This window comes from Trichoderma ghanense, assembly GCF_004382785.1.
Source record: "Trichoderma ghanense strain CCMA-1212 chromosome Unknown scaffold_10, whole genome shotgun sequence".
Taxonomy (NCBI): domain Eukaryota; kingdom Fungi; phylum Ascomycota; class Sordariomycetes; order Hypocreales; family Hypocreaceae; genus Trichoderma; species Trichoderma ghanense.
Genome location: NW_027395673.1, coordinates 835,891 through 858,361, shown reverse-complemented (window position 1 = coordinate 858,361; position 22,471 = coordinate 835,891). Strand labels below are relative to the sequence as shown.

General features: G+C 53.4%; 7 protein-coding genes across 7 annotated transcripts; 4 read left to right on the top strand and 3 right to left on the bottom strand.

Moving 5' to 3' along the window:
- Nucleotides 1-1,986: 1,986 nt before the first annotated feature.
- CCMA1212_007875 (Tyrosinase) lies at nt 1,987-4,315 on the top strand (the record flags this gene model as incomplete). Its single annotated transcript, XM_073705035.1, has 8 exons — nt 1,987-2,144; nt 2,333-2,409; nt 2,477-2,559; nt 2,658-2,705; nt 2,778-3,143; nt 3,211-3,365; nt 3,431-4,046; nt 4,133-4,315. The coding sequence occupies 8 exons, from the start codon at nt 1,987-1,989 to the stop codon at nt 4,313-4,315; spliced, it is 1,686 nt and encodes a 561-aa protein (XP_073556686.1).
- Nucleotides 4,316-10,374: 6,059 nt separating this feature from the next.
- On the bottom strand, nt 10,375-10,629 carry CCMA1212_007873 (uncharacterized protein; the record flags this gene model as incomplete). Its single annotated transcript, XM_073705034.1, has 1 exon — nt 10,375-10,629. The coding sequence occupies one exon, from the start codon at nt 10,627-10,629 to the stop codon at nt 10,375-10,377; it is 255 nt and encodes an 84-aa protein (XP_073556690.1).
- A 169-nt stretch (nt 10,630-10,798) lies between these two features.
- Nucleotides 10,799-11,122, top strand: CCMA1212_007872 (uncharacterized protein; the record flags this gene model as incomplete). Its single annotated transcript, XM_073705033.1, has 1 exon — nt 10,799-11,122. One exon carries the CDS (start codon nt 10,799-10,801, stop codon nt 11,120-11,122), a length of 324 nt encoding a protein of 107 aa, XP_073556689.1.
- Nucleotides 11,123-11,779: 657 nt separating this feature from the next.
- On the top strand, nt 11,780-13,528 carry CCMA1212_007871 (uncharacterized protein; the record flags this gene model as incomplete). The annotated part of the gene is made up of 4 exons (XM_073705032.1): nt 11,780-11,887; nt 11,958-12,002; nt 12,111-12,316; nt 12,403-13,528. The coding sequence occupies 4 exons, from the start codon at nt 11,780-11,782 to the stop codon at nt 13,526-13,528; spliced, it is 1,485 nt and encodes a 494-aa protein (XP_073556688.1).
- A 1,892-nt stretch (nt 13,529-15,420) lies between these two features.
- On the bottom strand, nt 15,421-15,795 carry CCMA1212_007870 (uncharacterized protein; the record flags this gene model as incomplete). Its single annotated transcript, XM_073705031.1, has 1 exon — nt 15,421-15,795. The coding sequence occupies one exon, from the start codon at nt 15,793-15,795 to the stop codon at nt 15,421-15,423; it is 375 nt and encodes a 124-aa protein (XP_073556763.1).
- A 1,372-nt stretch (nt 15,796-17,167) lies between these two features.
- CCMA1212_007869 (uncharacterized protein) lies at nt 17,168-18,820 on the top strand (the record flags this gene model as incomplete). Its single annotated transcript, XM_073705030.1, has 4 exons — nt 17,168-17,466; nt 17,566-17,764; nt 17,847-18,035; nt 18,107-18,820. 4 exons carry the CDS (start codon nt 17,168-17,170, stop codon nt 18,818-18,820), a joined length of 1,401 nt encoding a protein of 466 aa, XP_073556657.1.
- Nucleotides 18,821-19,889: 1,069 nt separating this feature from the next.
- On the bottom strand, nt 19,890-21,911 carry CCMA1212_007868 (uncharacterized protein; the record flags this gene model as incomplete). The annotated part of the gene is made up of 3 exons (XM_073705029.1): nt 19,890-21,041; nt 21,109-21,492; nt 21,552-21,911. The coding sequence occupies 3 exons, from the start codon at nt 21,909-21,911 to the stop codon at nt 19,890-19,892; spliced, it is 1,896 nt and encodes a 631-aa protein (XP_073556658.1).
- Nucleotides 21,912-22,471: the final 560 nt, after the last annotated feature.

Genomic DNA, 22,471 nt, shown 5'->3' with positions numbered 1-22,471 from the left:
TGATGATGACGATGAACCCGCGAACAAGATGAAAGATGAAGATGGCAGATGGCAGATGGAGAGGAGAAAAAGAGGAGAATCCGCAAGGTGAAAAGGGCAGAGAGAGACAAGGAACAGCGTCATATCTCCCATCTCGTCGCTGCCAATCATTGCCGCTCCATCAAACCATCGAGGGTAATAAGTTGAAGCCGCAGTCCCAAAGACCAGAAGCTGGTCGGCGCTTCGCCGGCGACCGTGTCTCAGACCAGCGCATCGCTCATTGTCGCGCGCCCCGTCCGATCAGCAGCTGCATCTTCTTCTTCTTCCTCTCCTCCTGCTCGTTCTGCTGCTATTACTGTACATACCTCGTTAACACCCCGNGGGGGGGGGGGGGGGGGGGGGGAGAAAGCCCTGAGCAAACAAACAACATGAATGGAACCCTTCCCCTTCCCCCCCCCCCCTCCCCGCACATCCCATCAACCGGCTGCCCTGAAATCTCCTTCGACGCCAGCCCATTTCCCGCTTCGGGCATGGGGCGTGTCGACGGCGCCTGTCCCGGGCCCTGGGCGAGCGGGGACTAGCAAGGCCCTGGGATCCCCAAGCCTGGAGCCGAGCTGGTCGAAGCCGCGGGATTGGATGATACTGCACGGCCCAAGGAGCCTCGTATCGTTGGGCGTGGCGCTGCTGCTGCAGAAGCAAGAGGCTCCACGCAGGAGGGCTCCATCCCTTTCGCCCTCTTTTTTTTTTTTTTTTGTGGCCCTCTCTCTCTCTCTGTCTCCCTCTTTGACAAGGTGCTGATTTGAGTGGACAATGACTGGGCTGGTCCATCTTCAGACCGTACCTTGCAGTTTTGTATGGAGCAGTAGCATTGCATAGTAGTAACTTTTGCCGCGTGGAGGCGGCAAAGGCAGAGAACCGAGCAACCAACATACCGATTCAGGGATGGAGATGCCAGCCTCGCGAGGGAGAACAAGAACCGCCGGGCGGACGAGATGTCACGAACCCACCATGATGGGCCATCACCTCCGGCCAGGTACTACTACATTGCTCGTACCACTGGGCGGCATGGAGTAACATGGACTCGTACGAGTACTGTTACAATCACCCGACTGCCCTCGAACTCGGCTTGTCTGCTTGCTTGCTACCGAGTTCCCGGGCGCCGCGCCTTGGCTGGTGTGTGTAGTAGTAGCTGTAGTTGTATGCATTGTGTGCACCACCAGCTCCAGCTCCAGCACCAGCACCAGCACCAGCACCAGCACCAGCCCGGCGTCTGTCTGTCTGTCTGCAAGGTATCGTAGCAGCAGCAGCAGCAAGTAGGTTCGGATTTCGACCCTGTGTGTGTGCTCGTGTGAGTGGAGATGGACGATCCGGCAGCTAATCCCAAAGAAACGCTGCCAGAAAAGCAAATCAAATATTAATACAAAATCCTCAAAGCCTGGCTTTTCTTTGCCTCTTCTCCGTTCCCACCCCTGAATCGAGACCTGGCTGAATCCCTTCCACGCCCCCCCGCAGAGCAGCCCATCTTTATTATCCCTATTACTCGTACAGCTACGGCTACCTTACGTCCCCATACTACCTTACATTACAACGGTTTTTTGCCGGTATAATCCTCACCCCGGACCTTTTGTTTTACGAGAGGTTTCAAGGTATATTTATATATATATGTCAACCATCTGGGCTCGGATTTCCTGCGCCCGCCTCTTTGTGACAGGAAGAGCCGCACCTCGCTTTTAGGGAAAGGAACTCGCCTTTCATCCCACACCCTTTGTTTTTTTTTTTTTTCTTCCACAAGGGTGGCAATTACAGAAAGACGCGCCTCTTTACTTTCCAGTCTCTCGCTTCGAACTCTTGGTTCATTCATTCTTTTTACGGGTTTTCCGGTCCCTGCGCGCCTCCCTCCATTACACTCCTTTTCACCTCCTTCCCTGGGAATAATCACGCTCGTTTTTTGAACAAAAAAAAAAGGGAGAAGAAAAAAAAGAAGATTCAAGACACCACATCGCCATCATGCTGTTGCGGACTTCCCTCTCGGTGCTGGCCGTGGCCGCAGTTTCACTCGCACAGGGCACGACACACATCCCCGTCACCGGTGTCCCCGTCTCTCCTGGTGCTGCCGTGCCGCTGAGACAAAACATTAATGACCTGGTCAAGTCTGGGCCGCAATGGTGAGTGACGCACCTCCCCTCACCTCTTCATTTAAGAGAGACACATAGAGAGGAGATGAAAAAAGACGGGGTTTTGGGAAGAAGAGAGAGAGAGAGAGAGCACATTGGATGTGCCAGCCGCGCATGGAGGAACATGGGGAGACTTGACGATTCGAGAAAGGGGGGGGCTCACATGTGCGTGCGAATAGGGATCTCTACGTTCAGGCCATGTACAACATGTCCAAGCTGGACTCCCACGACCCGTACAGCTTCTTCCAGATTGCCGGTAAATATATCTTTTCCCTGCTGCGAGGTGACGTGACTTCTCGGAGCCTTTAGTAACACCAAGTTAGGCATCCACGGCGCACCGTACATTGAGTACAACAAGGCCGGAGCAAAGTCGGGCGATGGCTGGCTGGGCTACTGCCCTCATGGTGTATGTTTTGCTTGATCGAGACGAGAGACGCGAGTTTCATGGGCGCTTGAGCTCGCCGTTGTTTGTGAGCCGGAATCATTCTCTGACAGTCTCGATAGGAGGACCTCTTCATCAGCTGGCACCGCCCTTATGTCCTGCTCTTCGAGGTATGAACACGCCTGGGCTTCGGCTCATATACCACGCTTCTCCACGAGAGACTCCAACTGACGCCCTTGCAGCAAGCCTTGGTCTCCGTCGCCAAGGGCATCGCCAACTCGTATCCCCCCTCTGTCCGCGCAAAGTACCAGGCGGCCGCCGCCAGCCTGCGCGCCCCCTACTGGGACTGGGCCGCCGACAGCTCCGTTCCCGCCTGCACCGTCCCCCAGACGCTCAAGATCAACGTCCCCAGCGGCAGCGGCACAAAGGCCGTCGACTTCACCAACCCCCTGCGCACCTACTACTTCCCGCACATCTCCATGACCGGCTCGTACGGCGAGTTCACCGGCGGAGGCAACGACCACACCGTCCGCTGCACCGGCAACAAGCAGAGCTACCCCGCCACCGCCAACTCCAACCTGGCTGCCCGTCCTTACAAGTCCTGGATCGTACGTTGTCATTTCTGTCTTGGCTTTCTGAAACCCCCTTCGTCACTGACACAAAGCCGGCTCGCAGTACGACGTCCTGACCAACTCCCAAAACTTTGCCGACTTCGCCTCCACCAGCGGCCCCGGCATCAACGTTGAGCAGATCCACAACGCCATCCACTGGGACGGTGCTTGCGGCAGCCAGTTCCTCGCTCCCGACTACTCGGGCTTCGACCCCCTGTTGTAAGTTCGACGTGGGAATCTTTTGTCAAAACCAGCAACACAGAACTGACGATGCATAACAACAGCTTCATGCACCACGCCCAGGTCGACCGCATGTGGGCCTTCTGGGAGGCCATCATGCCCTCGTCGCCCGTCTTCACCACCTCGTACAAGGGCCAGTCCCGCTTCAACAGCAAGTCCGGCAGCACCATCACCCCCGACTCGCCCCTGCAGCCCTTCTACCAGGCCAACGGCAAGTTCCACACGTCCAACACGGTCAAGAGCATCCAGGGCATGGGCTACTCGTACAAGGGCATCGAGTACTGGCAAAAGTCCCAGGCCCAGATCAAGTCGAGCGTCGTCACCATCATCAACCAGCTGTACGGGCCCAACGCCGGCAAGAAGCGCAACGCCCCCCGCGACTTCTTGAGCGACCTGGTGACCGACGTGGAGAACCTGATCCAGACGCGTTACTTTGCCAAGATCTCGGTCAACGTCACCGAGGTGGCCGTCCGTCCCGCCGAGATCAACGTCTACGTCGGCGGCCAGAAGGCCGGTAGCTTGATCGTCATGAAGCTTCCCGCCGAGGGCATGGTCAACGGCGGCTTCACCATTGACAACCCCATGGCGAGCCTCCTGCACGGCGGTCTCCGCAACGCCGTCCAGGCCTTTACCGAGGACATCGAGGTGGAGATTCTCACGGTAAGTCTTTTTTTTTCCCTCTCTCACTACCTTGTCGTCTCTCGGCGTCTCGCTATATCAAGATGTGTTACTGACCCCCAGCGCAGAAGGACGGACAAGCCATCCCCCTCGAGACGGTCCCCAGCCTGTCCATCGACCTCGAGGTCGCCAACGTCACCCTGCCCTCGGCCCTCGACCAGCTGCCCAAGTACGGCCAGCGCTCCAGGCACCGCGCCAAGGCCGCCCAGCGCGGACGCCGCTTCCCTGCTCCCCATCTCCCCGGTCTGTAAGGGGCGGGATTTCGCGCCTCCGTCTGTCCTTGTCAAGGGTGTGAGATAGCCCAGCCAGCCAGCCAGCCAGCCAGCCAACTAACTAATTTCTTGACGCTCCCTTCTTTTTGTTTCTAGATCCTTTTTTTTTTCTTCTTGATCATTTTTGGCGAAACGATAGTTGGCTATTTAGAGTGCTGGGTGCTGTGTGTATGTGTGCGCGTGTGTACACTTTTGGTCTTTTTTTGTGCCTTTCTGTGGGTTGTGTGTGTGATGGAAAGAAAGTACATTATTGGCAGATGACGCTTGAATATACATATATATGACTTACTACCCACCTACAAACGCACTTTTGCTTCTTCCTTTTTAATTTTAGCTGCGTTTGGTCTGTAGGCGTGGATGTGCCATGGCTGTTTCCCCACCAGTTTGCTATTAATCAAGTTATACACTCTGCTTTCAAACTACGAATCCAGACATCTGTTTGGGCTGTTTGGGATCGATGAATGGGGCTGTATGTACTCACCTCTCCGCCTTCATGGGCGAGAGTGAGGTCGAGACAAGAATTGGAAGGATGAGCGCCACCACGCGCTTCATTCAGCCATGCGACGCCTCCGTCACCAGTCGATTACCGGAAATGGCCATTACGAACCAATCGCGACACATCGATCTGCCATCTGAAATAAGTGACATACATGTCTTGGAAGAACAACGGAAAAGCAAAAAAAAAAAAGGGGGGGGNAAATACCAGTCTCGATGATTTGCGCTCTTATTAAACAAGGAAGAAGTTTGAAGAGGGAGGAAAAAGGGATAAAAAAAACAATAAAAAAAAAGAAAAAGACCAAAAAAAAAAACATGCGGCCTGTGTGGATCGAACACACGACCTTCAGATATCGATTTGATAAGGACCGAGTTTGGAAAACTTCAGTCTGACGCTCTCCCAGCTGAGCTAAGGCCGCAAGTTGACAAGTATGCGTCTTGTTAGTGCTTATACGGAGGCGCATCAGTCGCCAGAATGGACGGCGGGTTGGGTGTTCATGTCTTGTGATTGAATGTGGTTTTGGTGACTGCGATTATTCACGGAGGCTGCATGTTTGAGTAATACTCTTTCTTTCGTCGTAGGACTGATATTTTTCTTTTTCCTTTTTCTTTTTGAATGGTGGTTTCAATGGTGGCCCTCCGATTCTGGCGCTGTGTTGTATGGATTGCTTGGAGGTATATGAAGATGTTGCTGTATTATCACCATGGTAAGCCTTAACAAAGATGAATTATCGACACCTGTCTTGTTTGCCTTTAAGTGAACAATTAACAGAGAAGATATTTGCTGCTCAACCGCTTATTCTGGGGCTTGAAAAGAATCTTCTGCGGTTCGGTTTGCATGCTCAATGACTTTGAAACTTGAGCAAGCTGCTCAGGGCTAGCTAGTATTATCGGTATCTTTATGCCACTTGATGAGGATCAATGGATGGGATTTCGCGAGGCAAGGCAAGAGCAAATTCCTTCTTAAGCGTTACATTTGGCTCTCATAATAGTCGAGTGTTCTTCGTTCTTGGCCCTAGTGCCACTTTGGATCGTTGGGCAAGGTTCTTGACAGCGTTTACTATGCTGCGATGACTTTACGAAAAGTATACAATTATTCGTATATATATCTGATATAGTATACAGGGAATATTTGACATACAATACAGTAAGGATCCGAGGGAGAGTTCTGGGAGCTTGAGGCCTCCCCGCACATGGATCGCTTATGAGCGCTGTAGAATCCTGTTGGAGCGTGAAAGGGCTTGATTCAGCTACAGGAGCCGACGATGTGTCTTGACTTAAGGATGGAGAAAGCTACTTTATTATAAAGACGCTCGCTTTATGCTATGGGAGAAAATTCGCGTTGATAGGTATGAGCATAAACAATATGAGGTCTTTGAACGGCCTCAGACTGACGCTTCAAGTTCAATTGTGTGCATCCGTTTGGGAATGAGCAGACATAGATTCATGCGACCATTACGTATACCTTCTTGGCAGAGACAGTCTACGATTCTCGACTCATCGAGCATGCTCATCTTATAGCACGATATCTGTTTCGAGCCATTCGCATGGCATCTGGGAACAGCACGATGTGTATGAGAGCTGTTGTCTAGGGTAAATTACAATCGTTGAGTGCATCTGTCAAAGGTTCGTTTTCCAGATGTTGGGCGAAAGGGTTCGAATGCGGTGTCTAGTATGATCGATTCTCTCAATGAACCTGTCATGGCAATGACCATGTGAAAGTATGAAGGAATTCATTGCCGCCACCTGCATGGGCGGCATGTCTGCCCCGATGGCTGCCTCAACTCTGCACTTGGCCATAGCCCTACACCGAAGGGGGACTTTGGAGATGTTTAGACCCGCTGCGGTATTTCCAGGCTTAGTAAATGCAACTCTTTATATATTGGCTTCTTCTCGGCAAACGCCAGAGCCGTCTTACGAATCATGAGCAAAGTTGCTAGAGACAAGCTCTCCAACATCATCTCTAGAGCAGACTTCTAAAACAGCCACCTCCCTTCTATTCCAAAATCGCATACTCTGCTCTACATACGGGTTGCCCCTGAGCCAAATAATTATCTCATAACACCTTAAAGTGAATTACCTGATTCCCCATCCACTCATGTGGCCAGTCGTCGCCGTCCTCAACCCCTTGGACATGGATCACCACAAAAGGCGCGCCCCTTCAGGGCATCTCTAGTCTTCCAGAAGCCTGAGACGACTAGTCAGACTATCAAGTGGACTGTTCCTTACGGGCAACACGACATGAATCAAGTCCAGGCAAGATAGTGTGGAGGCAACAAACTACGGAAAAAGCCTCTGTATCCTCAACATGCACTCACCCATTAGGTAGGCAGCTTCACCAACAACGTGTCACTTCAACAATGCAGTGATTGTAAACTCACGTGGTATCACGCAAGCCTGGAATCCTCCGACATCCATCACAAATAGCCCTCTTGGCCGCTCACTGGTCGGCGATGCTGTGTTCACGGCCGCTGACAGAGCAGCCACGCGTTTGATGCTGTGTAAGTCAAGACGCTTACATGCCGGTGCATAGATTGGGAGCGGCGCGGTTGCAAATCAAACGCTCGTCCGGTGCTGGGTTCGTGCGTTTGCCTCTTCTCTCCCCTAGATCGGCCGACGCTCAGCTCGGAAAGAACTGCATGTCGAGTTACAGCTTGGCAATGAGTGGCTTTCACTATTCAGGGATGTAGTTTACAGCTATTGGATCTAGAGATGGTGGCACGTCGGCCAGGTGGTGCTCGAATGTGCATGCTGCTGTTACACACACTGGACGAAAAGGGGCGAGGAGCAAACGGGCTCTTGCACCAAGCGACAACCCGGGGTGTCCCCGTTGTCCTGCAGGGAGCTGAGCAAAATCATATAGTCAGCGTCCAGCCTGAATCGGCGGAGGAAGATGATCTCTTCAGCAGTTGATATCAGAACGAGGTGGTGCAACCGCAGAAGCGGCCATGGCAAGACGGTGCGACGGCGACGGCTTTGGCGGCCTACACAACTGTAATCTGGGCAACACTAAAATAGAATGATATATCATGTTGTCTTGGCACACCAGTATCCAGTCTGTGGAACATGTATGATGTACGAGGCAATGTACGTTCAGCTTTTGTCCAGTGCCGCTCCGAGGATTTCGAAGCAGCACTTGCTGACTTGATCGAGACGCAGCCTCGCTCACCCCGGTGGACGAGCGCATCGATATTCGTGTGATCCAATATTTTCAAGACAGAGATGAAAACCTAGTTGTCTATAGGTTTCACGAGGCTGTGATGATGATTAGCGACTGCTATCCATGCCACAAGAGGCTTCTTGGGCAAACGTGCCAAAACTACTAGTCTCAAGGCAACCTATTATCCGTCAGTCTCGGCAAAGGGAGCGAGGGATTGATGGCTGTTTGTCACGACGACAGGCTGGAGGACGTGGATTTGCGAATTGGGTCGAATTTAGACGAGCACCGTCGATATGCGGCATCGCCGAGCAGCGTGGCGGGCGAGGTTGGGTGGCGTCTGCCATTGCTTTTCGTCGTTTCTCTGGGGGTTCCGGCGCCCTTTTTGTTTGCAAATGTGGGTTCCCGTGTAGCTGGGATAGAGACGCCAGAAAGGGTCACTTTATGCGGATGGCGTCGTTTGCTGGAGGGTGGCTTGTGACGAGCTGATTGTTATTCTTTCTGCTTCCTTTCTTTTACACCTGATTCTGATGGAGATGGTCAGATTGCCCAAGGTATCAAGCGAACAGCATCTGAATCCACCCTGAACGAGGCTCGGGCTGATTGTTGCTGCGCATTGGAGCTTCGGGTGAGAGACGGCCGAAGCTGGAGGGAAGAAGTCAATTGGCGTCGGCAGATGAAGATCTCCCCGCTTTCTTGGCTCCATGGCTAGCGGCAGAAATCGAGGGGAAGAATGGCTAAAAAAACGCGGCGAAGAAATAAGCAATCAAGCTTGGACAGCCACCGCGCGCCACTCCTTGTTCTTCTTTCTTCCGTCTTTTCCATCTGTACTCCGTGCGTGGCGTCAGTTGGAGGTCAAGCTGTGAAAGAGGGCAACTATCGCCGCTCCCTTATCTCCACGTTGTCGCACCTGCCTTGAAATCCAGAGCACGAGACCTGCCACTGAACGGTTGACTCCGGTGGTGCCTGCCTAGCAGTACAGCAATTGAAGTCTCAGGGAGAGAGATTTTCTCCTTACCTTCACCATCTCTCGACCATTGGTGCTTTTGCATTTCTTCATGCTCCCAACACATTCCCTTCGTGATCAATCAGTTCATCCGACAGATGCTGTTTCGTACAGGGCGGACATGCCAATACAGGCCAATCATCAGCATCTGCAGCCTAATCAACGGCGGCCTTCGGACATATTCCACCTCCTCGTGCTCCCCGGCTTCCGTCCCATGAGCTTCGCTGCAGCCATCCAACAGACAGGCGGGAGCGCGGCCAGAACGTGGCATGGACAAGGTCGCACACACGCCAAAGTCTCGACCAATCCGCGCCCTCTCAACTTTGACGCCAGTGTCAACCAGTCAGCATCCCGACAATCAAGTGACTGCTCCCATGCGCTTAAAGCCATCGCGTATCTAGCGGCGACGGCGCCGTGGGGTAGCCCCAGCCATTGCCTTTGCTGACATCGTCGTTTGTCTGCTGCGATCTTCATGCGTCCTCGGCAGCCCGTTGTCGTCCATGCCTTACTCGTACAAAGTATACATACATCGCCCACTGCGTCCAGCGGCTCTCCTCATCTTGGTGCAACTGTGACATCAACCAGATTCCCGTTCCCGATCGTCCTTCGGGTGCTTCGGGAACCGATTGCTCAAGGCAGAAAGACCGCCCTCTTCAACGAACCTGAGACTGAGGTCATGGCAGCAGTATCAATGGAGCCAACGGTTATGTGCAAGAGATCCAACAGCTCGCTGGGACTTCGGGCCTTCGCTGCGCTGATTGGGCCTTGAGAGGTTCAGGGAGTTGAGTCTGGGCTCGTTGGGGGTCGCAAAGCCCGATGGAAACGAATGTTCCAAGGCTTCTAAACTACAACTCATTGGGCCAGACCGCGGGCGACCCTGGCTGGGCTGCTCATGGCCTGGCGCTAAGTAAAACAAGGCTTGATTACTCGTCCAGATATGCCGTGTGCGGTGTACCAGCAGCAGAATGGTGAAGGAGCACGGGTTACATGGCCGCCTTGCTTGGGCAAGGGCGATGCCATGCATGAGCATTCCAAATCGGAAAGGCCAGACAGTCGGAGCCAAGGGATTCGGACCGCGCACAGGGCATGCCGCGGAATGACCCAAGTGGGTTCGTCTATCAGCGAAAACTTTCTCCTGGCATCTCGTCTCTCTGTGACTACGAGTCGACTGCCTACAGACTGATAGCCACAATCTCGAGCAGACGCAAAGGAAATCTCCCTCCCCCCTCGCCCGTCGGCCTTGTTTTGGGGAAGCAGGTGGGGAGTTGGCATCGGCCATAAGCCCCAGACGGGCACTTCCCCAAAGACACTAACCTTAGTTTCCAACCAGGATGCACATCAGTTTGGGGTCAAGGCGGAGTTGATGGAGAACGGCCGGCATCAACAACCACCTATGACGGAGCGCCTGGGAACGGGGGAGGGGGCAGCATTACTCCAATCTTTCTTGGCAACCCTGCGTTGCCCAGCTGGCCGCCTATGAAGCTGCCAGTAGCAAGCGCATGCATAGAGGGACAGATTGGGAATGTCTCCGTTACTACTCAAGACACGCTCAAACAAAGGTGTCAGTAAATCGAGTGGCGTTTCCACGGCCGCCACTATCCTTCCGCGGCTGGAGCTTTGTCCACTGGTATGCATCAACACCTCAACAGCTCGGTTCGTCGCCTTTCGTTTGCAACTGCAACAACAACGGCAACTAATCGCGCGGCATCCGAACGCCATGAACCAACTTGCCGCTGGAGCGCCCCAGATGCCGTACCTGTATGATGAAAATAGATCCTAATGCTTACGCTTGGCAGTAGCCAACATGGACGATATCTGGGCTGCTACGGAATATGCCGACTGGGGTAAAAAAACGAGCCGGATGAGAGGCAAAGCACCAAACCCCGGCCCTGAACGCACATGCCGTGTCGGTCCGCCGTTTGTAAAGGCACGACTGCGCGCCTACAAGTACGACAAGGACAGCCTTCATAACGAGCCGGCCTTCCCCACGATGACATTCTTCGTACCATCTCCAGAACGAGCAAGTCCGAGTCTTTTCTCCGCGTGTCCTATCGCCCCAGCATCTTCTTACTCGTGCATCTTTGACCTAAACCGCTGGGCCTCTCCCCGCATCTTCATCCCTGTCTAGCTCCTTGTTCTGGGAGTCAATCGTCGTCGTCGTCACACCCACCCAGCCCCAGCCCTTCCCTTGCGTCTTTCTGTGATAACCCATACATGAACAGCCTTGCCTCGATTGGCTCACGCGATTGCATCTCGCATCTACATGTACTTTGACCCTTGATTTGGGCTGGTCTGGCTCCTCAAGGCGCGGATCCCCCGTCGTGTATCACTCCATGCGAGTACATTTACACGTCCTATCTGCACTTATATATGGCCACATGCCTCCGTCCTAAGCATACATTTACCAGGTCCCGCCCCATCCTCCGAATTCCTCCTCGTCTCCCCTCTCTCTCCCCGGGTTCGGATCACGGTATCCGAGAAGGCGCTCAGTGTCTGTCTGCCTCCTCAGTTGTATAAATCGCTTAACAGGTCCAGAGACCCGGTGGTTGCCGCCCGTCTGTCTGAGACCCGGATCAGCAGCACAGGACCGACGTTGGTTTCCCTTCTCCAAGGCCACCACCCCTCCTACCCAACTCCTGAGCTTTTTTTCCTCTCTTTCGCTTAAATTCTGTGAGAGGTTGCGGCTACTACTTGTTTGTCTTTTTTACCTTTTTTTTTTTTTTTTTTTCCTTTTATAGTGGTGGCTTTCTGTGATTTTTTTTTTGTTGGAAAGAATCTGCCCATCATGAGCGACACAGAAAAGGCGCCGGTCGCAGACAACATCTCCAATTCTGAGCTCGACCAGATTGTCGACCCGGATGCGGGCCTGTCCGATGCCGAGAGGGCGGAGAATGTCAGTATTTCCTTGCCAGCTGGGCCTCGTCAAGGCGTCGTGAGGGCGTCACTGACATACTGCTTCACAGGAACGGCGACTGATACGCAAGCTGGACTGGGTTCTCATACCATGGGTAAGTCGTCTTTTCTTTTCCTGTCTTGTTTCGCCCCAAACACCAACCGGATATCCCGAGTCGTTTGCAATCTCGAGACAAGGACAGGCTGCTAACAATTGGTCCCAGCTCACCCTTCTGTATCTCATGTGTTTCCTCGACCGCACAAACATCGGCAACGCCAAGGTGGCCAATCTCACCAAGGATATCCCGATGTCGACGTCTCAATACAATGCGTCGCTCACAATCTTCTTCATCTCCTATGCCATCTTTGAGGCGCTCGCCAATTTCCTGCTCAAGCGAACCCGCCCCTCCATCTTCATCCCCATCATCATGTAAGTCGCTGTCCCTGTCACCAGTCGAGTACCACACACGCTTCGAGTTACTTTGGTAATCTAACCATTGGCGACGAAACCTTTAGCATTCTCTGGGGCGCATGCATGCTTGGAATGGGCTTTATCAAGAACTGGTCCGGCCTCATGGCTGCGCGATGGTTCCTGGGCGCCTGCGAAGCCGGTCTCTTCCCCGGCGTCAACTACTACCTCTCGTGCTGGTACAAGCGAAACGAATTCGGCGTGCGAGCGGCCATTTTCTTCTCGGCTGCAGCCTTGGCCGGCTCCTTTGGAGGTCTCCTTGCGGCCGCCATTGAGAAGCTGGACGGCAAGAGAGGCCTCGCCGGATGGGCCTGGATCTTCATCATCGAGGGCGCGCTGACCATGCTCATCGGCTTCATCTCCTTCTTCATGGTGCACGACTTCCCCGACGAGGCGAGCTTCCTGTCCAAGGACGACCGCATGCGTGTGCTGTACCGGCTCAAGCAGGACAAGCAGAGCTCCGCCGAGCACGAGACCTTCAAGATGCTGTACTTCTGGCAGGCCGTCAAGGACTGGAAGACGTATGCAGGCATGCTCGTCTACATGGGCCCGCTGATGCCCCTGTACTCCTTCAGCCTGTTCCTGCCGTCCATCATCCAGCAGATGAAGTTTAGCAGCAAGACGGCCGTCACCCAGCTCCTCAGCGTCCCGCCCTATGCCGCAGCCGCCGTGGCCACCGTGGTAGCAGGCCTCTACTCCGACCGGATCCAGAAGCGAGCCATCTTCAACATCAGCATCTCCCTCGTCGGCATCGCCGGCTTCATCATGCTCATCGCCTCGACCAACCCCGGCGTGCAGTACGCCGGCACCTTCCTCGGCGCCATGGGCATCTACCCCTGCATCCCCATCACCATCGCCTGGGTCGCCAACAACGTCGAGGGCGTGTACAAGCGCGGGATCGTGCTCGGCACCGTCATCGGCTGGGGCAACATCAACGGCGTCGTCAGCAGCAACATCTACTACGACGCCCCGCGCTACCTGCAGGGCCACGCCACCATCATCGGGTACATGTTCATCGGCGTCTTTGGCGGCAGCATCCTCATGGCCGCGCTGCTCAGCAGGGAGAACAAGAAGAGGCTCAACGGGGAGCGCAACTACCTGGTCGAGGGCAAGACGCAGCGCGAGATTGAGGAGATGGGCGACATGCGCCCGGACTTTATGTACACTATCTAGGGCGTTTTCTCTCACTGTTTGTTGTCAAAGTCTCCATTATTGCCCGTTTGGAGAGATTCGCCTGGGAGGCTTCGTGGGGACAATCATGGTGTTGGATAGGGGGCTACTTGGAGAAACTACTATAACGTCTTTGGATACCACTGCTTTTGGATATGAAAATTGCACAGAGTAGAAACTAGAGCCTTTGTTTGTTGACTTTTTACCTGACGGCAATACTTCATGTCTGTTAGATTCTTGTGGCCAAGGAAAGCATCATCATCGAGACGGCGAAATGCTTCTACGGAAGAGCTAACATACCATATGAGTCTGAGAGTAGCTCCTCTTTGTGACTTCACTCGTATCAAAATGGTACGCACCTTTGCCTGAAACTTGTATTTGCCTGTCCTTCTTTCCTTGGTCCGGACATTGTTATTTAGGTTATCACTCTTCGGAATATCGTGCCGCAACAAAGGAAATAGACGAGGGCAGAACAAGGAGCATACCTTGTAGTGGCAAGATTCTATTCTAGGACGCATGTACATTGTGAAAATACGCGTAGGTGCTTGTGGTATCTGTGCTTTCTGCAGCGTACCTTAATCTAAGCACGGAATGTCGGTGCCTGGAGAATGGGCAATTGGCCTATCGACGCTACCATTGGACAACCCATGGGTGAGGCCTCTAAGAGGAGCGGAGGTCAAGGGAGGATTCGAGGACCGCAACGAGGGGAATCAGAGCCCAGCTGATTCAATCTATCTCAATCTAGGTACCGTTGGTTATACTGCCAGTAATAAGGTAGCAATGCATATATTGTCGTGCGAGGGGCTGTGTGATAACTGCGCCGAAATATCTCGTAAACAATTTCGCGAACTTATAGACTAATTAGTGTAGCTTCCCAAATGAGAGGAAGTATGTCGAGAGCGGTGGTGAAGATTTATTTCCACGGTCGTCTAATGAGAGTTGGATGAATTACCATGACACCTTGAGCGAATCGGGGGGCTCGGCTTCTGGGGCGAGTGAATCGGACTCCGAGACTCGTGTGGGATGGATCTACTTGTTGGTGGTGTTCTCTGTGTCTTGCTTTAGATCTGCTGGAAGGGGCTCGAGCGCAAGATGCATCTGAGACGGTCATCAGATCCGGCAGCCAGCAGAAACGAGGCGTTGGTTCGAGCATATGGGCCAGGGCCCAGGATAGCAGCAGCACCTTTGCGTCCTCGTGGCAACGGCATGGCCCTCTTGTTAATTTCCCGACGCAAGCTTCGAGTAACATGTCCCAGGAATGAAATCCCACGAGGTTGGCGGCGCCTCGGGAGGTTAAACCAGATTCGAGAACTTGGACCCCGCCTGGGGGCTGTGGGTTAATGGAGGTCCCGATTTCAGTTCCATATCCCCACTTGCCGCCCCCGTGGAGTGGGATCGCGTCTTCTCAGATGGGTTTGTAGGGCTGGATGGGCGACATGGGCCTCGCTGTGTTTTGACTTCATCGTGCTGGAGAGATATGTAACGATCAAAAAGAACTTCTTGGCTGAATCAAAGGCGGAACAGTAGAAAGGGAACTGAGGGAGCAGAAGAGAGCAATCCGCTAACACATGTTGCCCGGCCCTCCTCATCCTTGGCGCAGCCTTTGCGAGACGACCATCGGAGGACAAAGTGCGACGCTGAAGCCGCTTGGGCGGGGAGAAGGAAGACAAGAATGCATGCACACAACTGTCTCGACTCGGCATGCACGCAGCCTCGACCCATCGCTTGGCCCGTGTCTCTCGCTCTGGATGCTGCCGGTTCGACAATTACCCTGTCCCTCCTTTGAAGATGGCGGTTGCCTAAGCTGGGGGTTCTGATTCAGGATGCATCACCATCTCATCTTCTTTGTCTGGCGACAATCTGGCCCATCTCTGAAACTGTCAGTGCCATGGTTTTCATCTCTTTTCCGGCCAAAGCCAGACACAGACTGCATTGTCCGAGTCAGACCAGGTACCTCGTATGGCTACTGAAGCAAAAATGACCCTAATGAGGGGATATCCTCTGCAGCCGTTGGTCATGGACTCGAGGAGCGAATGAGGTAAGCGGCGAGGTGTTGTGAATGCATGTTGGCGGGTGGAAGCAGACGAAATGGCGCTGAGGGCAGATAGTAGCCTGTGCTGCTGCCACGAGACGCGAATTCGATGCGATCTTTCGGCCTTTGGGGCGCTTTGGGCCGAGAGACTATGGCGTTGGTACCTATTCAGCTTGGGTGGCTTGGATGACTTTTGTGCGTAGAGTCGGTGACATGCAGATGAAATGTTGGGATCCATTGGCATCCATAGTGTGAGCGTCATGGAGGACAGGGATTGCCTTCCCTGGATGAGTATTTGATGCTATCGTGTACTAACCTGGGAGAAGGAAGAAGCGAAACAGAGGAGGGTTGAAGAGTTGAAGAGTTGAAAGATCGACAGCATTGGGATAGAATCAAGTGGACAAGTTGGATGGAGAATATTGGGGGAGAAAGGAAGGAAGCAAGGAAGGGAAAGCTGAAAGAAGGAGCTCTGGCCACCATAGCTCCTGCCTCCTGTTTGCGTCTTCCATTACCTTATCCTGCCTCCTTCCAGTCTGTGCAATGACGCAGCCAATTGGATCGTGCCCGGACCATCTCGACATGAAATGATTCGTGCCTCAAAGTCAATGCAAACAATCCGCATCTCACCTCCGTTCCAAGGCACTACTGACTGCTGCTAACCAAGCCCGCAACTAACGTCTTACGGCTGACGAGGTGACTGAATCGTCGCGAGATGGGTGACAGATGTCCGTGTGCGACTAAACAAGTGCAGGCCGTCTGAGTCTTAGCAAGCGGCCTCAGCCGTGGCTTCTACGACGATTCGCTTCACATCGAGTTTCTGATCGTTATGCGCCCTTCATCTCCGATCATGTTCATCAGCAATTCCGTTACCGGTTCCGTCTGACACCGAATCTGCATCCATCTCCAGCGCCAGCCAATCCAAGAGAAACACCGAGCTTTCCAACCGCCTCGGCTGTGTGCAGCTGTCGTGACACAAGCAGCCTCTCGTACAGCCACTGGAAGCTGCTTTGCCATCCATTCGATCCTAACACTGGCAGAACCTCGTTTCTGTTACTGCTTCAACCTTCGGTCTCCATTCGGTCTCAGCTCATTCTTCTCTAAACGAGGCGAAACCCTCACTGTCAGCTGGTCGCCTCCCCCCCTGATCCGCCTCTCTTTTCCTTGTCTCGATACCACTCTGGAAATTTGACCAGCGCAGTTCCTTTCTGGTACAGGATGTGATGAATGTCCTCCCAGAAACCTTTGGCCTCGTTCTGCTTCTTTGTGTCTTGTCTCACCGCATACATCTAGTAGCCAGTGCCTGGCAGCCACCACCAGCTGGCAGCCTCCATCCATCCTTTCTGCACGGCCAATTTCTCTCGTGGCCTCGCAACTTGAGTTCAGCACCGTGTCTTCTTTTCTGCATCCACGTTTCTGTTACGTTCCATCGCGTCTTCTGCCCTTTTGCCCTTCAATCCATCTGCCCCCTCCTCTTCTGCAATATCACACTTCTAGTGGTGGAACGACTTTACCTTTCCAACTCCTTGATATCGCAATCCCCCGCCACAGCCGCCATCTGTCGCACATGTCATCGTTTCCACGGCTACTTTGACGTTTCCAGTTGAGCTGTCATGGACTTTAACGCGACCTCGGACCCCGTTGCGGTGGATGATGAGCAGTTGAGCCATCACCAAATCAACACGCTCGTTCTCGTCGAACGAATCGGCGGCACCCTCAGCCTGATCTCGGTCATGCTCATATTCATCACCTACTGGCTGGTGCGACGAGTGCGCAATGTGCAAAACACCTTCATCGTCTTTGCCAGTGTCTCGAACATTGGCGCCAGTATCGGGAGCATCATTGCCTACGATGGCATGGAAGCCGGCCAAAGAACGGCTTTGTGCCAGGCCCAGAGTTTCATGTTCGAAATGTAAGCAAATGTTTCTACTGGGTGGAAAACTACTTCACAGATTGATACAAAGTCGAATGAAATGCAGAATATCACTAACCATGGGCATCCCTCGACCAGGTTCATGCAGTCAGATCCCTGGTGGTCTCTGGCCATGGCTGTCAACGTCTTCCTCGTCTTCTACTTCCACACAAACCCAGACTCATTTCGCAAGCGCTGGTGGATCTATTGCCTGATCTGCTATGGAGGGCCCTTTGTCATTGCTCTGACTCTTCTCCTTGTTAGGAGTCCTCGTGGTCTAGTGTACGGCGGAGCTACAGTAAGAAGCACCTTGTCCTCGACTGATGAACAGGTTTTTATTCTTCAATTTCGGGGCTGACCAAAGTCTCTTGATGCAATAGATTTGGTGCTGGGTCGACAAGGAATGGGACTACATTCGAATCTACACATACTACATGCTCATCTGGATATGCATTGTCGGTTCAATTCTCTGTTACTTTCTGGTTGGATGGCACGTCTTTCGCATGAGGAATCGGCTCCGCAGCTTTTCCACGCCCAGGAACAAGGAAAAGGACAGGGAAGTGGACCAGGTATGTCTGCTCCTTTTCAGCGTGTCAACCAAGTTCGTGGAAGTCTCGAGCTGACAATGACCGAATCGCAGGGTCGAGGAGATGCGGCACAAAATGGCTTCTATGGCACTGTCACCACCGAGGTTCAGGTGACACATACCATGGCCACCTCTGTCCCCCAAGAGCCCCAACCAGCATATATTCCACGGAATACCAGGCATGTTTCCTTCGACAACCCAGAACCGGAAATCCAGCCCTCCTCCGACAGCCAGTACTATTCCACCGTCACGACCGCCCCTCCTCAAGAGGCCCCTCCTCCGCCCCCTCTGTTCCAGCGCTTCATGACCACGGTCACAGCCATCACCAGCAAGTTCCGCGTCGGTGATCCCATCAAGAGAGCATACCTGAGGACGAGTTTCTTGTTCGCGCTGAGCGTGCTGGTCACCTGGATCCCCAGCAGCCTAAATCGTATCCACGGCTGGCTTGATGGAGGTTCGCCTTACGAGTTCCATGTTGCAACCGCGGCAGTCTTGCCCCTGCAAGGGCTATGGAACGGAATCATCTTCTTCGTTACTAGTTGGCGCAGCATAAAGGCATGGATCAACGAGACGTTCAAAGCCAGCGCTGCCGTCATCGAACGCCATAAAGCAGACGAACTGGGCATGAACGATCGCATTGCTGGTCCATTGAATCCATTGAACCGATGCGAGTCTTTTATGGATGATGGAGATTCTGCCACCATCGGCAGCGACGTGGAGCTCAGACGCGTGCCCAACTCGGGAACAAAGACGGCGAATCCTTTATAGAGGATGATCTAGGAAAGATGTGAGCTGCCGAAGTGGACAGCGGTTTTCGACTTTTACTTGTTACATTTCTCTTCTACTTTGTTTGAATTCTCTTTTCCGAGAACGAGAGAGTATATCTGGTCAAGTGATGATCGGCGTGCAATTAGCCATTTCTTTCTACAAAGCACGTATGCAGTCTGATTTGCAGGTGGGTTTTTTCAACGAGTGGCCACAGTAAGAGGGACAGGCGTCGAGATGGTGCTGCTTGATCAGCGGCAAAGGCCAAGGCCGTCGCTTATGAAGCCATATGGACTGAGGCTAATACCCAGATATACATTTACGAGTCTGTCATTATTTTGTAAGGTAGCTAGTTAACGCAACGCCCCGGCGGTTTGAGTGATGTTTAATTGACCAGGGTATTTTCGAGCCTTCTATCACATTGTAACATCAGTCACGACAAGCATCGGGTTCTGTTCGACAGGCAGTTGATGTTGAAAAGATGCAGTCAGAGTTTGTACTATCTGCCTAAATGAAGAGTACAATGAAGACGTAAAAGTCCACCATTTCGTCGGCCGTTATTCGTTACATCATTCCTTCCCAACCGTATACTCCAAAGTCCGACACGATTACACAGCGTTCTTTTACATTGCCAATATCATAAACTCCGAAATATCATAAAGACCGTAAGTCTGAAGAAGAAGAGGAGGAGGAGGAGAAAAGGGGCCCAGAGACATATATAGTCCGCGGATATATTACAAAAAAAGCATCCTTTCCGGCCAAGGTCCTCCGTGAAGAAGCGTCCGTGACTAGGTAGAGATGAAGTTGGAAGAGTGATAAACGCCGTTTTTTTCTGGTTGCTCATGATGATTTTTTTCCCCTTTGTTTGTGTGTGCGTCGCCTTCCGTTTTCATTGTGTTGCTTGTATGATGGTGACTGTTTTACATGATTTTTTTCTTCCCGGTATATGCCTGATCCCCCTTTTTTTTTTCCTTTTTTTTTTTCTTCTTTCATTTCGTGACCCGTGAGGCGGGCAGTAGAGCCAAATTGGCGACGCTCCATATTGATAAACACTGCTGGAACGTCTCCACCATCAATCGGTATTGAAAAAGCTCTCCTCAGGATGCGGCATCCTCAGATTCACAAGCCCCATGACCTTGCCGTCCACCCTCCACACACTCTCCTCCCAAAACCGCCACAGCAGCAGCACAAACAGCGTGACGCCGACCTGCGCGGTGCCCAAGCCGATGATGAGCGCCCTGAGGCCGCCCGACCGGGCTATCGCATGAGGGACGGCGAGGACGAAGGCGCCGGAGAGGAGGTTTCGCAGGATGACAACCCAAGAGTGCATGTCGCCGATGCTGCGCTGGGCGGCGGCCATGCTGGAGGCCGTGAAGGAGGCGGAGCGGGCGAGGAGCGGGCGGGCGGTGGCCTCGAGGGTGGAGGAGCCGGCGGCGAGGAGGCCCAGCTGGAGGGAGAGGAGGGGGAGGCTGAGGTCGTGAGATGCTTCAGGGGCGAGGAAGGACGGGGGTTGGAATGAGGAGGAGGAGGAGGAGGAGGAGGTTGGGCCGGAGATGAAGCTGCCGACGTTTAGGCCAAAGGATAAGAGACCGATGAGAGAGAGGAGGGCACCGCCGGCGATAGTGAGGCTGCTGACGCAGCGAGTGAATTTGTTGTGGGTGGAGCGGTAGAAGCAAATGGCCGCGACGAGGAGAGCTGCAAGTATCCAGGGGCCTGTCAAGAGGGTCCCGAGGATACTGGGGCGGAGATTGAACGGTTCGGGAGAGAGCAAAAGAGACAGTGAAGCGATAAGCCCCCAGAGGAAGCAATGCGGTAGCGCTGTGACGAGGAAGACGAGCGTGGTGGTAGGAGCAGCAAGGGCCCTTGGCGCTTGGAGCGAAGTCGAGACGCTCTTCTCTCCCGCAAACGACCAGGGCTTCATCTCCCTGACATAGTCGATTGCCGAGTCCCTGTTGAGCCCGACAGGAGTCGGCTGCGGCTCCCAGGGAAACGTGTAGTTGAGCACCGGCGTCGTTGCAATGGCGGCTCTGGAGCGGTCGAAGGCGGTTTCTGGCACCGTGAGAGCCAGCATTGGTATAGCTACTGCGAAAAGAGCGCTGATGATGCGGTATTGGGCGAAGTGTCCAACTTTGTGGGAGACGACGCCTCCAATAAGGGGCGAAGCCCAGGTTGATGTGATTGTGAGGATGGTATATAAAGAGACACGGACATTTCTCTCATGTTCCTATTTCAGTTGATAGTCAGTAATGCATCATCCAACGAGCGAGAGGCAAAGGATGAAGGGGGCTTACATAGAAGGTATCTTGGATCGTCTCCATCACCAGGGTGTCAAAAGCACCCCAGCCGAGTCCTTGCATGACTCGAGCGCCCATGCACGAGCCGTAGCTAGATTCTGCCGTCATATTCCAGAGGCAGCCGGCGAAGATGAGGGCAGCTGAGACCAGATATACCGGTCGTTTCCCTAGCAGCTTCGCGGCGACCGAGCTGATGGCGCCAGTAACGGCCGAAACCATCAAGGGTGCAGCCGTCAAGGCGGCGATCCAAGTATAGGAGACGTTGTAGTGAGTTGAAAGAAGGTCGTTGACGGCGACGAGGGCCGTCTTCATCGCGCCGATTAAGCACGCCATGAAGAGTAAGGATGCTAGGTTTACTTCTTTTCTCCATCGAGGCCAGTTCTGGTCAACAGAGCATGAGCATTTGACCCTCAGCACAGAGGAAACGATGATTCACCTACCAGCGGATCTTGCAGATCGTCGCTTGGTTGAGGCACCAATTCGACATGAGAGAACTTTCCAGTGCCGTACTTGATGGGTTTATGCGGACGAAAGGCCAGAGATGTGAAAGAGGCCTTTTTCATCGACCCTGTGTTCAGCCTGGGGGATGTCACTCCCGTGATGGTAGCTGATCGTGATTTTATCGATGACGGTGATTTGATTGATGAAGGTGATTTTATTGATGGAGACGTCGGGATGGGCGGCAAGGGCACAGTCGGAGGCATGGAAGGTATGTCGAGCGTCTTGAGAGCGGATCTGAGAGAGTGGACGGATGGTGGACGAGTGATGTTGCTCACGATCCTGATACTGCTGGGATCCATGGCGATTGTGAGGCTCTGTGCCTGGTGCTGTCGCTGAAAACCCGATATGTATCTGATATATTGGCTTGGTTATTTGCAAGTGAGCTATTTGTAAGTGAGCGTGGGTGTTAAACGAGTGGCCGGCTCATAAATCCAGCAATGAGTCCGTAAGAGCGAAGGGGCCGGATATCATCCCATTGGGCAGAGGGAGCGCATGTCTATTTGTGTGTGTGCGACAAGGGAGCCTGACGCGACGACGAGTCCTTTGACAGCTCCGAGCATATGGCTCCGGCGTTATACCAGATGGACACTCGGGCCAAGACCCAGCAAGGACACGGGCGGCCAGTCGGAAGCGAAGGCAGGGGTGGTATGGGCAGGAGAGACACGCAGGAGGCAGAGATAGAGAGAGAGCAGATGGCACAAGGTACACGCCACCGTCCGGTGAGGCTGCCTTGCATGGATCAAGTTTGATGGTCTGTGGATCTTGGCTTGCACACATAAACAAGAGAGAGGCTGTGCGTGGGCGTGGGGAGGGAAGGGCGGTATGAGACAAGGGAAGGGAGAGACGGGGAGATACGACA